The sequence below is a fragment of the Amphiura filiformis genome, chromosome 14 (assembly GCF_039555335.1).
Source record: "Amphiura filiformis chromosome 14, Afil_fr2py, whole genome shotgun sequence".
NCBI classification, from domain to species: domain Eukaryota; kingdom Metazoa; phylum Echinodermata; class Ophiuroidea; order Amphilepidida; family Amphiuridae; genus Amphiura; species Amphiura filiformis.
Window position 1 is genome coordinate 57840527 of NC_092641.1, and position 13496 is coordinate 57854022.

At 36.0% G+C, this 13496-nt stretch overlaps 1 protein-coding gene across 1 annotated transcript; it reads left to right on the forward strand.

The window, feature by feature from the left end:
* Window positions 1-2676: 2676 nt before the first annotated feature.
* Window positions 2677-12947, forward strand: LOC140170356 (uncharacterized). The gene is made up of 8 exons (XM_072193728.1): window positions 2677-3022; window positions 3374-3709; window positions 3883-4134; window positions 5265-5321; window positions 6639-6839; window positions 8303-8431; window positions 8877-8904; window positions 11868-12947. Exons 1-8 carry the CDS (start codon window positions 2941-2943, stop codon window positions 12145-12147), a joined length of 1365 nt encoding a protein of 454 aa, XP_072049829.1. The 5' UTR covers window positions 2677-2940; the 3' UTR covers window positions 12148-12947.
* Window positions 12948-13496: the final 549 nt, after the last annotated feature.

Below are 13496 nucleotides of genomic sequence, written 5' to 3' on the forward strand. Positions count from 1 at the left end.
GTGCAATAATTATGTGTACCCCGGGGTGGTGAATTCTCAAAATGGTCTGCCAAAATCACTTGGCCTCCCCCCCACTTTTGGCCGTGCCAAAAATATTTTCCCCTTTTTGATGTGCCAAAAAACCTGTTGCCTCCTTTTGACGTCCCTTACACATGCAAGATTTTGAGGAACCCGAATTTAAATTTTTTTGCATATTTGAACATGTTTCTAACGTTTTCCTTCACCTTTTTAGGTGCCCAAAATATTTGTAATCGCTTGACCCCCCCTTTCGACCTGCCAAAAATGCTCCCCCCCTTTTGGGTTTCCAAAAATCTTTGCCCCCCTATAACTTACCACCCCTGGGGTACACATAATCATTGCACAGCCCCTTACTAACGACAACTTCAACTGTCATCATCAAAAGTAGATGACATGCAAAACCTCCAACAGCTGCAAAAGGCAGGACTGCTTTTGATTTTTGCTGCACAAATGACCTCACCCCAAATCGTATCTGGGCCACCTATCAACTTAGCAATTCCCTGGTCTTCATCATCACCCATATGATGTTAAACTTTTCACAACAGCTATCATTGATCACAACATTGGAACATTGAATGATTGAGAAACCATCTTGCAACAGCTTCATGGATTAGTCTTCTCCTAGGAGACTGCCCGATACCTCATGTGAGAACGTCACTCAACAGCAGCATCTGTGATGCAAAACGATAATTCATACCGCACATACCATGACCATTACTTTGGTAAATTACCCAGAACGGTGGAAAGGGCTGTGACAAGGCTCTGAAAAAGGAAAGAATGAAATAATAGAAATCTCTTAAATGACAATAACAACAAAGCTAGAAGCAAGTACACATTATGTTTCCAGGAGAGCTGCTTCCTCTCATAAAAGCAGAGTAAGAGAAGAAGATTACCAAATGAGCTGCTGACAGGATCCTGGTGATGGGCAGCACGCCGTCTGATGGGCAAGGGGAGCAAGTACAGGATGTATCAAAATGATTGGTACCGGGCTATGTGACATTTTCAAAAATATATGAAAAATATAAAATTGCTAATTAATATAGTTTTTGTACTATAAATAGAAAGGGGCATATGTTAACTTATTGCTCTATTAATCTGAAGTTGATAGGTTGATGCATCTGGGAGCTATTGTCATTTAAACGAAGATCGACGTAATCATGGTTTGACACAAGATGAATATGTTCACTGCTTGAACCATCTATTGCATACATACTCTTCAATATCTCACCTCAGTATACATAACATAAAATTGCTTTACACATGCATTTAGAAAGATAGTTCCTGAAGTCCATGCCTTACGACTCTGGCAGTGTGAGGTGAAGCTCTATCTTGAAAGAACTTAACAACTGGGATGGGTCCATTCTGTAACTGCCCATATCAAATTTTGAAGCATTGCAAGTTATAGCATGTATGCATTGGATACGCTTTGCTCTTAGAAACTGTCTCCTAAATCTTCTCTGCACTTCTCCATATCTTTGTGTGATTCTTAACTATGAATGCACACTGAAGTGTGGAATAATGTGGAGCCATTCCAATAACTTTTACCAGATCTAAACTAACCTATACTGTCTACAGTATATAACCATTCTGCCACACCATCTACTTAGTAATCTCAAAAAAAAAATAATTTACCGCCCTTGATGGTGTTGATAGACAAACTTCTTTCACCCCACCTAAATTATTCAAGTCAATAATATGACTCTCAAGCAATAAATATTGATTATTACATTAATATATATCATGAATGAGGAAATAGGCAGGGAAAATATTAAACATTTCCATGATTTTCAACATATCATCCTCACAAGGTATTTGCAGTAAAATAGAGCTTTGAAAATGGTGCGCTACTGATCCAGCGTTACGATGAAAAGTGTAAAAACACATACTTTCCTTTAGAATCATGTAACTTCTGAATAGAATGTGCTATCTTTATGATCTAAAATTCTTAGAGAAGATAACACTACTATAATTACAAATATTTAAACAACTAACCCCAAACTGGCATAAAAAATAGTAAAAAAAATCGGCAAAAAATGAGAAGTCTTCGGTACCAATCATTTTGATACACCCTGTATGAGATGCTGGTCCTCAAATCTGACAGCTCCACATACATCTCAACTCAGGAACAGACTGAATGCTTTGCAGTATTTTCCGTAAAAGTCTACCATTCCTGCTGCTGACTATCATGCAGCTGGTACCCTAATAGCTACATGGCCATTTACAGCTACAGGTGCACTAGTATCACAAACAGTTCAGGCGGTATAGGTCACGCGACACGTGACGTACGAGGCTGACGAAGATACAAGGCTGACAGCCCCATTCAAAATAGACTGTTAGCAGTTACAAATTGAAAAAACAACATACTTAGAGTGGGGTACTTTGTCGAACCCCAACGGTTTTAGAACAACATAATTTTTCTTTGAAACCACATAACACATATATAATGGTTTGTGAAGATTTCAGTAATTGCTGTATCATTTTGAAGCATTTTTTTGTGTTTGTCATAGCCGTGTTTATGTAACATATTCGTTGTATAAATTAGTACACACAGGTAGAATTTAAATTGATCCACATTAAAACATACTCACACACACACACCCCTACACCCCCAGCACCCCTACACACAATACATACATACTTACATATTATTTATTTCGCACTATCATTTCAGGAAGCCAAAGCCAGGATCTAATAGGACCTGACCCTGAAGAAGCTGCTGTCCTGGTTGGAAGCACAGTCACATTACAATGCAGCAGAACACCAGGAGGTGAAGCCGGGATAATTACATGGAATGAAGAAATATCGGATGGAACAGATCCTACAATATTTTTTGGGGATACAAGAGGAAGCACTGATACAAAATACCTTAACTTTAATATAGACTCAGATGACACAGATCGATTTGATCTGGTTATAGATACCATGGCAATAGAGGATGAAGGCAGATATTACTGTAAACATGGCACCACAGATGAGTTAAAATATGGCATCAGAACTGTAGAAGGTAAGCTAAAGCTATGTAAATTTTAAAACACCTGTATGCTAGGTGCAAGTGTTAAGCTGTAAATAACTTTTGGTATATGTACAATGTATGGTGTTTGATATGGACAATTCATCATGTGGAAATCATTTTATTTTAATTATAAATTTAAGTCTTTAACACAATATAATTTGTAATGACTTGAGAATGGAAATGTTCACAAAATTGAACCAAAATTAAATCTAAGTTAAATTAATTATGGTAAAGAACTTGGGTCATTTGTATGGGGTGTGATCAAATGGAATCTTTGCCATAATATTTTTGAAAATTAATTAGCTACACTAATTTGTAAATGTGGACTTCTTATAACTGTAGTTCGATCAACCGAGTTGAAAATGACACAAGATGGAAGTGACACTTCAACTGTCGTAGTGACAGAGGACGAAACCTCAGAGATAGTGTGTACAGCAATAGGAGCTAGACCTGCTGTTGAGATAAGATGGTATCACGTGACCAATGGAGGATCAGAATCTAGAATTACTGCAGGTGTAGGCAGTACTGAGGTAGATAATGGTGATGGTACATTTGATACAGTAGGCACATTGAATTATACTGCCAGCAGAAACTACAATGATGGCCAACTGAGATGTCAGACACACGGGCAACAGGTTGCAGAGTTTAGAGAACATATTTCTACGCTGAATGTAAGATGTAAGTAATCAGTTTAGTTTTTGATCAAATTTTGCTCTTAGGGATGATTCATAACTTTACGGTTTATGATATAATGATTTTTTATAAGTTTTCATCAAATTCAGTATTAAACTTCCTTATTATGTAGAACCTGAAATCTTTGACATTTTGTATCCATTTTTTTCATCCAACAGTTCCTCCTGATGTTACACTGATTTATGGAAATGACAGAGCAACATGTACTGTTGAAAGTGCGAATTCACCAGTGCCAACTCCTGGAGGATTCACCTTCATAGTAAATAATACAAATTCAGATCCATATCCCCCAACATCTTGTGAAGGCAATGTCTGCTACATGGATTTGCAAGTTGATTTTGATACAAATCTAAGGTGCAATGTTACCAATGATGTTGGCACTGCAACTGCTACTTATCTTGCTGAACCAGGTAAGTTAATGTTAAATGTTAAGGGAACTAACATGCAAAAAGGGTCCAGCACATAGGGTTACACGCTAGGATGGCGCACAGTGTCATCGTCCCGATATCTTCATGGCAGAAATCGCCATGGTAGATTGAATCCACCGCCACACATGGCCATTATACATATCGACCTGTTAAATATAATAGGCCGAAGGACATCTGACTAAGGCTACTGACAATAGCCCCGATTAGCTCGGTGACTCACCTCGCTGTGTGTCAGTCAAGCATGGTATGCCATAGGTCATATTCTTTTAGACAACCTTCACGATTGGCCTGTACACTGCGCTATATAATTCGGCACATATAAATCAGAATTATTGCGGAATTATTGTCAGTTTTTGACTCAAGACGCAAGCTACTGTCTCAAAGCGCAAGCTAAGGACTATCATATCTGTTCAAAATATATATTCATGTGCAAGGAACCACATCTGGTTTCTTTATACGAAATCATTTACGGGAGATATTCATCATTTTCTAACCCGGTATCCCAAGATTTTCGTCTGATATCAAAATCGTGCATAGCAATTCACGTGTATCGATCCCGTGTATTCATTTTAGTGTCTCTGCTGCACCAAATAATTAATAGCCAGGCGATGTCGGTGTGTGGCGGGTAAGACGGTTTCACATAATTTTTGCGATTTTTTTTCCTCAGTAAATTTAATGTTTTCGTCATCATCGGCAGGTCACAGTTCACAGTTGATGTAATCATTTATTATTTTTTCTAACAAAACATTGTATAATGTACAATTCTAAACCTGGATAATAGTATACCAACAGTTATTTCACTAAAATACACATATATCTTATAGTTATCTTTAACATAGATGTTCATTTCTATATCGAATAATTCACCTTTTTCTGCTTTTTTGTGGTAATTTTGTTCTGTATACGGTACATTTGTGAGCAAATTGAGGGCACTATTTACATACATTTTAAATTTATAGTAGCCAAATAATATGAGTTATTCCTGACGTTTCATGATACAAAGTTTTGTAAAATTTCCTTGGCACTTGTTAGTCTTTTGTCTGATGTTCGAATGACATTATACAAGTGTCTAGCCCTTCTAACTGATTTCATTTTCATTTACCGCCTAACAGGGGCAACACCACCAACCATAACAACCGAGGGACCATCTCAATACCCGGGATTGGGCGGTATGTTTCATTTAATAGTACAAAATTGCTCCAATAACAAAAACAATGTGTGCTATATTTTGTGATTATTTTCAATGACCAAGATCTAGCTCGGAAAAGCACAATGAAGATTCCAGAGATAGGCGGATAGGTAATATAGATGTTCCCTGCTGGCAGAAATCATAAGTATTTGTACATAGGGTCCATAAAGATTACAAAAACCTACGGAAACAAATAATCTGACAAACCGGTTATCAGGAAAAGACCATGACCCTTTTGGTCAAATTACAAAAGTGCTTAAATTGTGTTAAAACTATACCAATGTATTCCTCAGGTCCGGAATTCAGGAAGTATAGTTTGACCTATCTGCGATGTACCGTTTTAGAACTATAAGCAAAACAGTTCAACGGTCAGGTTTTGAGCTCTACAGGGGTCAATTTTGAAAAGTTGCTCCGATTTTGATCAAAATGGTCTCAAAATGATCCTCCTAACATAAAGATAGGCTTACATGTGTTTGTTTCCCAAGATTACACGTGGAAATTGGTCAATGACCATTAAATTCCCATTGATGCTTATTGACCATGGCCTATTGAGCGATTATCTTAGAAATGAAGCACCCTATGTGAAACCTGTCTTATGAATTATTATTTAGAGCGGAACAATTTGAGATTATTTTGGTCAAAATCGGATCAGTTTTTCAAATTTGACCCATGTGGATGTCTAAATTTGTCATTTTTGCTTATAACCTGGTTCTTTTTCTGAATCCTTATGACCTACGGAATACATTTGTGTAGTGTGTTTGTAAATTTTGGTTGACTTAGGGGATTAGCATATCGTAAAAATTCTATGTACAAATTCTTATGATTTATGCCAGTAACAAACATCTCACTTGATTACATATCCGCCTCACTATATGAGATAAAATCGGAATATTGCGTCTGACGAATAGTTATCAAATTTTCTACGGCTCTTGATTGGTAAGTAACCCGTAACGAAGGAGGTACTCATCAGGTGCCTTCATCGGAGAAAAGGAATCACAGAATGACAGACAATGTCAGTACTTTGCTGAGGACTGAGAACATCTCTTTATGCATTGTTGACATGGGCCTTTAGAGTTCTTTTTTTTTCCTATTACTGAAAACCTAACTTGAATGTTTAAATTTGCAAATTGTCCATGTTTTTCACTGCGTTCTGAAATTTCAATCATCACGACAAATCGTAAACAATCCGTCTCTGAGTTTGATTGACAGATGACGTCATACCCAACATTACGAGTTCATCTCTGCCGATGACTCTAGTTAACCCGGGATAGTATAATTATGTCGTATTTTCCAACAGGCGTCGATCTTACCCTGAACATATCTGCAGTGTGTGTACCTGAACCTCCTTCAAACAATGTTCAAGTAATGATCAAAGTTGACGGTGTTGAAGTACAAGAAGACACTGTGATAGCTTTGCCTTCTTCCGGTTGCTTGGAAATAGAGTGTACTATAACTAAAGGATCGTTCGTTGCAAGTACTAGAAGAAATGTTTGCACTGGTAAGTCAACATGAATCAATTATTTTATACTTTACTCACAAAAATCAAGATGATAAAGAACATTCATTACATTTATGGAACAGATACGTTTTTAGGACATTGCAGATTCTAGAATCGAAGACTTTGATACTAAACTAACAATGCTGGCACGTCAAGATTTAATTCAATCGACCGAAGACTTTGATAATAAACTAACAATGCTGGCACGTCAAGATTTAATTCAATCGACCGACATATTAGGTGAACTTGCGTATGACTGAACTGTTTCGTTTAATTTACCGGATGTTCATAACCATAACGAATCGGATGACTGATACATGCATTCAGGATGTCTGCGCAGGAATGAAGTAGCGATTATTCTCTTTTCGTTTTTGTAATTAGTTCGATTTATAATTAACTTGGTGCATATCTGATAGTGAAAACATGCACATTCAAGTTAAATCAACCAGCTACGCTAATAGTGTCTTCTCCTTGGACTACAAACCTCACTGGAACAGTAATGGGCTATTCCAGAAAATAGATGCACACCCCCTATAGAGGAGATCGGATATCCGGACTTTTTGTCCAGTCGTGACTGTTGGAAATCCAGACTTTTAAAGTCCCCAAAGGCAAAAAAATCCGGCAGAAAAATAGTTCAAAATCAGAAATCCTCAATGTGAGAGCTCATTTTCAACATTTCCGTGATTTTTCCTTCATTTGATTGGATTTCCAAGCTTTTTCCAGTAACATTGGCAACTGGAATTCCAGTCGTTTTCAGATAGCAAACTTGGAAATCCAGACTTTTCTTTGATTGAAAATTTACTCCTCTATAGGGGGTGTGCACCTATTTTCTGGAATAGCCCAATAGACTACAAAACCTTCAAGACTGCGATCAGGAATTAATTGGCTCCTAAGAACTTTTTTGCACCGCATACAAGCATAGGAATTATAAAGGTCAAAACCTCTGTTGAGATACATGTACCTGCTTTTATGGAATAACCGATCCAGATCCAGATCCAGAAAAACAATAACATCGGATTGTTTTTACAAAAATCTTTTACTTTTAAATTTCAAGTTAAATCATCCAGCTACGCTAATATTTTCTTATCTTTGAACATCCCTGATTACAATGACCTCAAGACTGCGATCTGGAACTACTTATTTAATATGCTCCAAAGATTTTTTGCAACACACACAAGCTTAGGAATTCAAAGGTCAAAACCTCTGTTGAGAAAAACAATAACATCACATTGTTTTTACGTAGTAACCAATCCAGATGCCGATCCACAAAAAATAACATTAATTTTATTACAGATATGTTTACAATATTGCTTGAATACACATGAATAGAAAAAACATTATGTTGACGCATATCGCCCTTCTTTGCGAATTGTGCCGAATTCATTTTGTAAAATGAAATCGCGCTATTCATCAAGTAGCCTGTATAAAATACTCACTGATTACTTGAACAATTATCCTTGCAGATGTAGACTCTCCTTCTGGAGTTCCTGTCGCAGCAGTAGCAGTTCCATTGGCAATAATTGCGGCCGCAGCCATCGCCTTTGCCATTATTGTGTTTTGGAGGTCACAAAAAATGGCAAAGTCATCCCAACGTAATTATAGCGACATTTCAATTAGGCTGAAGTCAATATTTCGTTATGACGTGTTTTAAAATGATTCACATAGGCCTATTCAATAATTCTGAAATGCAAATTTAAAACGGTATCATATAAAGTAAAAGAAGGCCTAGCAATGATTTATATAATAATTGGTGATAATGATGATTTTGCTTTGGATGATACTAATAATAATAAATATAAGAATACGAATATAATACAACCGAAACAAGCACATAACACAAATGAACAAACAGACACACAAAACACCATCAACATTAGCAACAACAACGAGTTTATTTATTTATTTATTTATTTATTTATTTATTTATTTATTTATTTATTTATATATTTATATATTTATTTATTTATTTATTTATTTATTTATTTATTTATTTATTTATTTATTTATTTATTTATTTATTTTCCATTGCTGTTTTAGATGGAAGTGACCCTGAGTCTGGTTTCAGGTAAGCTTTGTTAATTCTAACCATGCTAACCCTAAAAATGTTTCTAGTTTCTTAACTGAAGATATGCAATAATGCCGCGCTTGTTCTGACTCAGTCTGTTAGTCCTACCAGTGGGAACGCTTTGTGTACATTCATTTGCTTCGGTCATACCCAGCAAACACAAAAATGTTCTTAAAACATTTATTCAAAATGTTGTAATAACATTTAAATGTCGGGTTATATAAAAACCTCACATTGAACGAAACAAAAGTTGTGAAAGTTTTAACTTTATTTTCGTTAAGTATAAACTATGAAATTGAATAAAATTGTTGCACGAATGTCGCGGATTAGGTTTAGCCTACTTTTACAGAAACTCATCAAGATTACACCAAAGGCGGAAGGATTTAATGTAATGCTCCCTTAATATGCCGAATTGGGCTACTCGTTGCAAGACGTCAATACAATAATAAAAAATCCCTTTAAAAGGGAAGGCCAGCCTCAATGCAGAAGAGGTCTTGTAAATAGTTTGGGTCACCGTGAAAGGCATTTTTTAGGATCACGCTTACATCAATGTTACATGACAGTTCACCAAACCATCAATGGTGAGAACATGCACACTGAAACAGCAAAAAGTATTAACTCCTATAACTCCTGTCAACTCTTTAATTCATTACTCCAAATTGTTCTGTATTTTTGTCTTTACTGCTTTTTACCCATGCTTATTATTAAAATCAAGAAATACACTGCAGTTCACTATGTAAACTCAACTTACATGCACATTTAATTTTAAAATGATTTTATATTATTTTATGAATCAAATAAAAAAGACAGAAAGTGGCCTCACTTTAGTTATGTGTCATTATACAGTATTTATAATTTATAAAGCAAGACAATAATTTATTTATTTTCTATAAGTGCATGTCAAAATATGGGATATATTGTTCAATATTATAGCTAGCCCCTAAAACTTTATTTTCCATCGGATTTTTCCCGTTGAAAAGACAAAACTGATGTAAAAGATAGCAATAATATCATCAATAACATTTTGAGTCAATTTTATCCATAAAACGATACAGGATAGGATAGATAATTACTTTGACTTCAATGTGGTCCATATAATGAAGATTTTGATTCTACAACATTATTAGATCTGTTATCAACATATCAATTATGCACTCACAGCAACCAAACATCATGCTATGCTCAGTAGTCCACTGATATGACCTCGTTCCAGTGATCATTCCCTGCTAATTACTAATTGTTGACCATGTCATTTTTTGATATGCTGATTGCTGAACAAGTTTATGTTTATATGTGTAGGCCTAACCTATGATAACTTTTTAAGTCATAATTAATTCAAACATAACTTTGGCAATACTCAATCGTTTTCGTTCGTTGAAACGGCAAAACATACTTTCTTTTCCTTGCAAATCGAATTAGCAGATATCAAAAACATTTCCACCACAAGAAGTAAAAAAAAAATTCATACCAATAGAAGAAGGCTATAATCTTAGCTAATCTTTAGTGTACACAAATCCCATCTCAGAATTAGATACCAGCCCTATGGGCTGGCGAAAACGTTGACCCATGACATGGCCTTAATTTTTTTAAAGTGGGATATTATTAAATTGTTGACACGGCTATGGAGTAAACGTAAGCAATTATGTTTTACTTACCAGATTTTGAAGAAAATAATATGTTAAAAAAACATTGTAAAGATAAGGTTATTTTCACTTTCTTATAAACGCATTTTTGAGATATTTTATTGGTTTCTTTTTCAATTATCACGATTGCTCCTTACTAGTGCTGTTGAACCTTGGTTTTTTTATGTTCTTTTTTCCTGTCCATACTTGGGCCATAATATTTTGAAATAAGGGTCACACTATTGCATTTCATTTAGAAAAATAGGGATCTCTCACTAACTTTTTTTTTTCCGCAGAGCCCAAAATGGGTTCTGCCGTTTATTGCATCACAAAAAGAACAGAAATAAGATCACACACAAAATACAAAGTTGTACATATTACATAGAAGAGAGCAAAACAATACCATCATAAAGCATCTTCAAAACAACAACAACAACAACAACAGAGAACACCATTACACCGCAACCAGTAGGTTTTGTGTAAGCTCCACAGATTACAATGTAATGTTGCCCCACCTGCTGTTCCAAATAGCCATATTATTGTTCCTAAAAGCAATTTGTCTCTCTGTTTCCCGACAAACTTGCAGCACATTAAAGCAAAAAAATCAGGTTTTACCTTGTTGCACCGAGCTCTGAAAATATAATATTTAGCATGAAGAATGATAAAATTCAACCTGGCTGTGTAGGCATCCAAAATACCCAATAAAACATCTTTCATTGTAAGATTAATCCTGTTTAGAATTCTATGTTCAATATCTTGCTAAAAAAGAGACGTTATACTACAATTCCAAAACAAATGTTCAATATCTTCAACCGTGTTGTTACAAAAAGTACATAAGTTCGAATCAATAATACCCATTTGCTGAACCAGTTTGTTAACACCTATATATCTATGCAAAAGTTTGAATTGGAAGTACCGTAGTCTGGTGGATAAGGATGACTGAAAAGGAATGGAATTAATTTGAACCCAATCAAGATCCATGTCCTCAAAGAGAATCGCCCACTTAAGCTCACACTTAGGCGTTTTAAAATATTTCTGAACACAAATATCATGGACCAACTTATAGACTTTATCAGTCTTCTTCACGTTAATTAGAAACTCTTCTTGAGGGTTATCCATAGTTTCATCCCCATCAACCGCCTGGACACTTCTTTTCCAAATTGATGGAATAGCATAAATTAAGGAGAAATACTCCATAAAATTAGAGTGTAACTGATATCTTGCTTCAAAGATATCAGTTAACTCACTAACTGCTAAATTACCCATTCTCTGTCTTCGACAATTTAAATAATCGAATTTATTTATGCTTTGAAAGACCAAATATTGATTCTTTTTCTTCAGAGGAGGCGTTCAACAAAGCCAGACGTCAGGACAAGCCACGCCTCGGCCATACATGGAACTTGATCCACGAACCCGTGAACAAAACCCAGAAGCACAATCTCAGCTGCCGGATGCACAATCTTCTATGTACGAAGCTATTGGAGATGATGGGAACACTAAGGATGGTGCATATCAGCAACTTGGCCAACCTGCACAGCCACCTGCACGTGATAATTCACAAGCTCAAGCATATGTTAATGTGAATCAAATGCAAAAGGGCAAACGTGGAAAACATCGTTGATACGTTGATTTTCAAGGAGAACAATTTAATTGTTGGCGTCATAATTGCCTACCAATATAGGTTCAAATCTTTTAAACGTATACCACCCATCTAGTACACTCCAGCGCACACACACCTCACCCAGAGGATGATTTAAGGAAGCCCCATCATGCATTGCAAACGTGTTATCACCAGAGTTTCAACTGCCACTTTACTTTTCAAATCCCATTGAATTCTGTGCAAAAGATGTTGTTTAAGAATTGTGCGTGTGTCATTATTACTTGGTCGATTTCAGATCTAAAGTGATGTATGCTTGAAGGATAATTCACACCTTCTGTAGGTAACATTAAATGTGAAATCGACCAGCATTGTGAATGCGTTTTTATTGTAAATATATCAATCCAAATTCAAATCTAACCATGCCCGTGTCAATGCAATGTGCGAGCAGTGGTGTCATGTCATGTTCACTCACACAGCTGTGCTGACCGCAAGTCAGCACAGTGGCGTGGTGGGAAGTGCTTAAATCATCCTCTGCACCTCACCCAAGGATACCACCGCCCGCACCCCTCCCCACACACCCACTCCCGGTAATATACAAGTAGGCATATGGAATTCGTCAAAAATGCTGCAATGATAATAGGCCTATCAGGTAACGTATACAGTGGAAACTCGTTAATACGAGATCGCTTAATGCGAGAAACCGCTTACTACGAACAGAAACTCGTGGTCCCGATTTCCCCCTATTATTTACTGTACAAAATAAACTGTTTAATACGAGGTAAATAAAACGAAATCCGCATAATACGAGCACTTGCTGTCAGTCAAAGGTTTGTTTTCTATTGTTTATATGATGGATAAAACGAGCTAATTTCCCAAGGTAAATTTATGATGCAAATTTACAAATTGCAAAAGTATTTTTGTTTTAAATTCTAATGGTGCTTTCATTATTTAGTTTCTGATTCGGGCTAGTGACCCGGAAATTGTTCACGATTTAGTAGTGGTACTGCTGTATACGTGCATGTAGTTTATCGAGCTTCCAAGTTGTTAAAAATACCGCAATCTAGGTAACCTCTGCAATGATAATATCAGGTAACGACTATTTGTATACTATTTAAATGGTTAATTGGTTTAGAGTATAGTATACAAATATTGATTATTTATGAGTTCAATGGTAAGAATATTTCCATGAGTATAAAAAATATTTGTTTTATACATTTTTACACATACGCTGATATTCAACCGACAATTCGGATTTAGGACTGGCCATTCTACAGCTGACGCCTACACCTATGTAGTCAATGCATCACCAACTCAGTCAATGATAGAGAGAAATTAAGAATCGTCTGCCGTGATCAGCAAACCATTTCTCG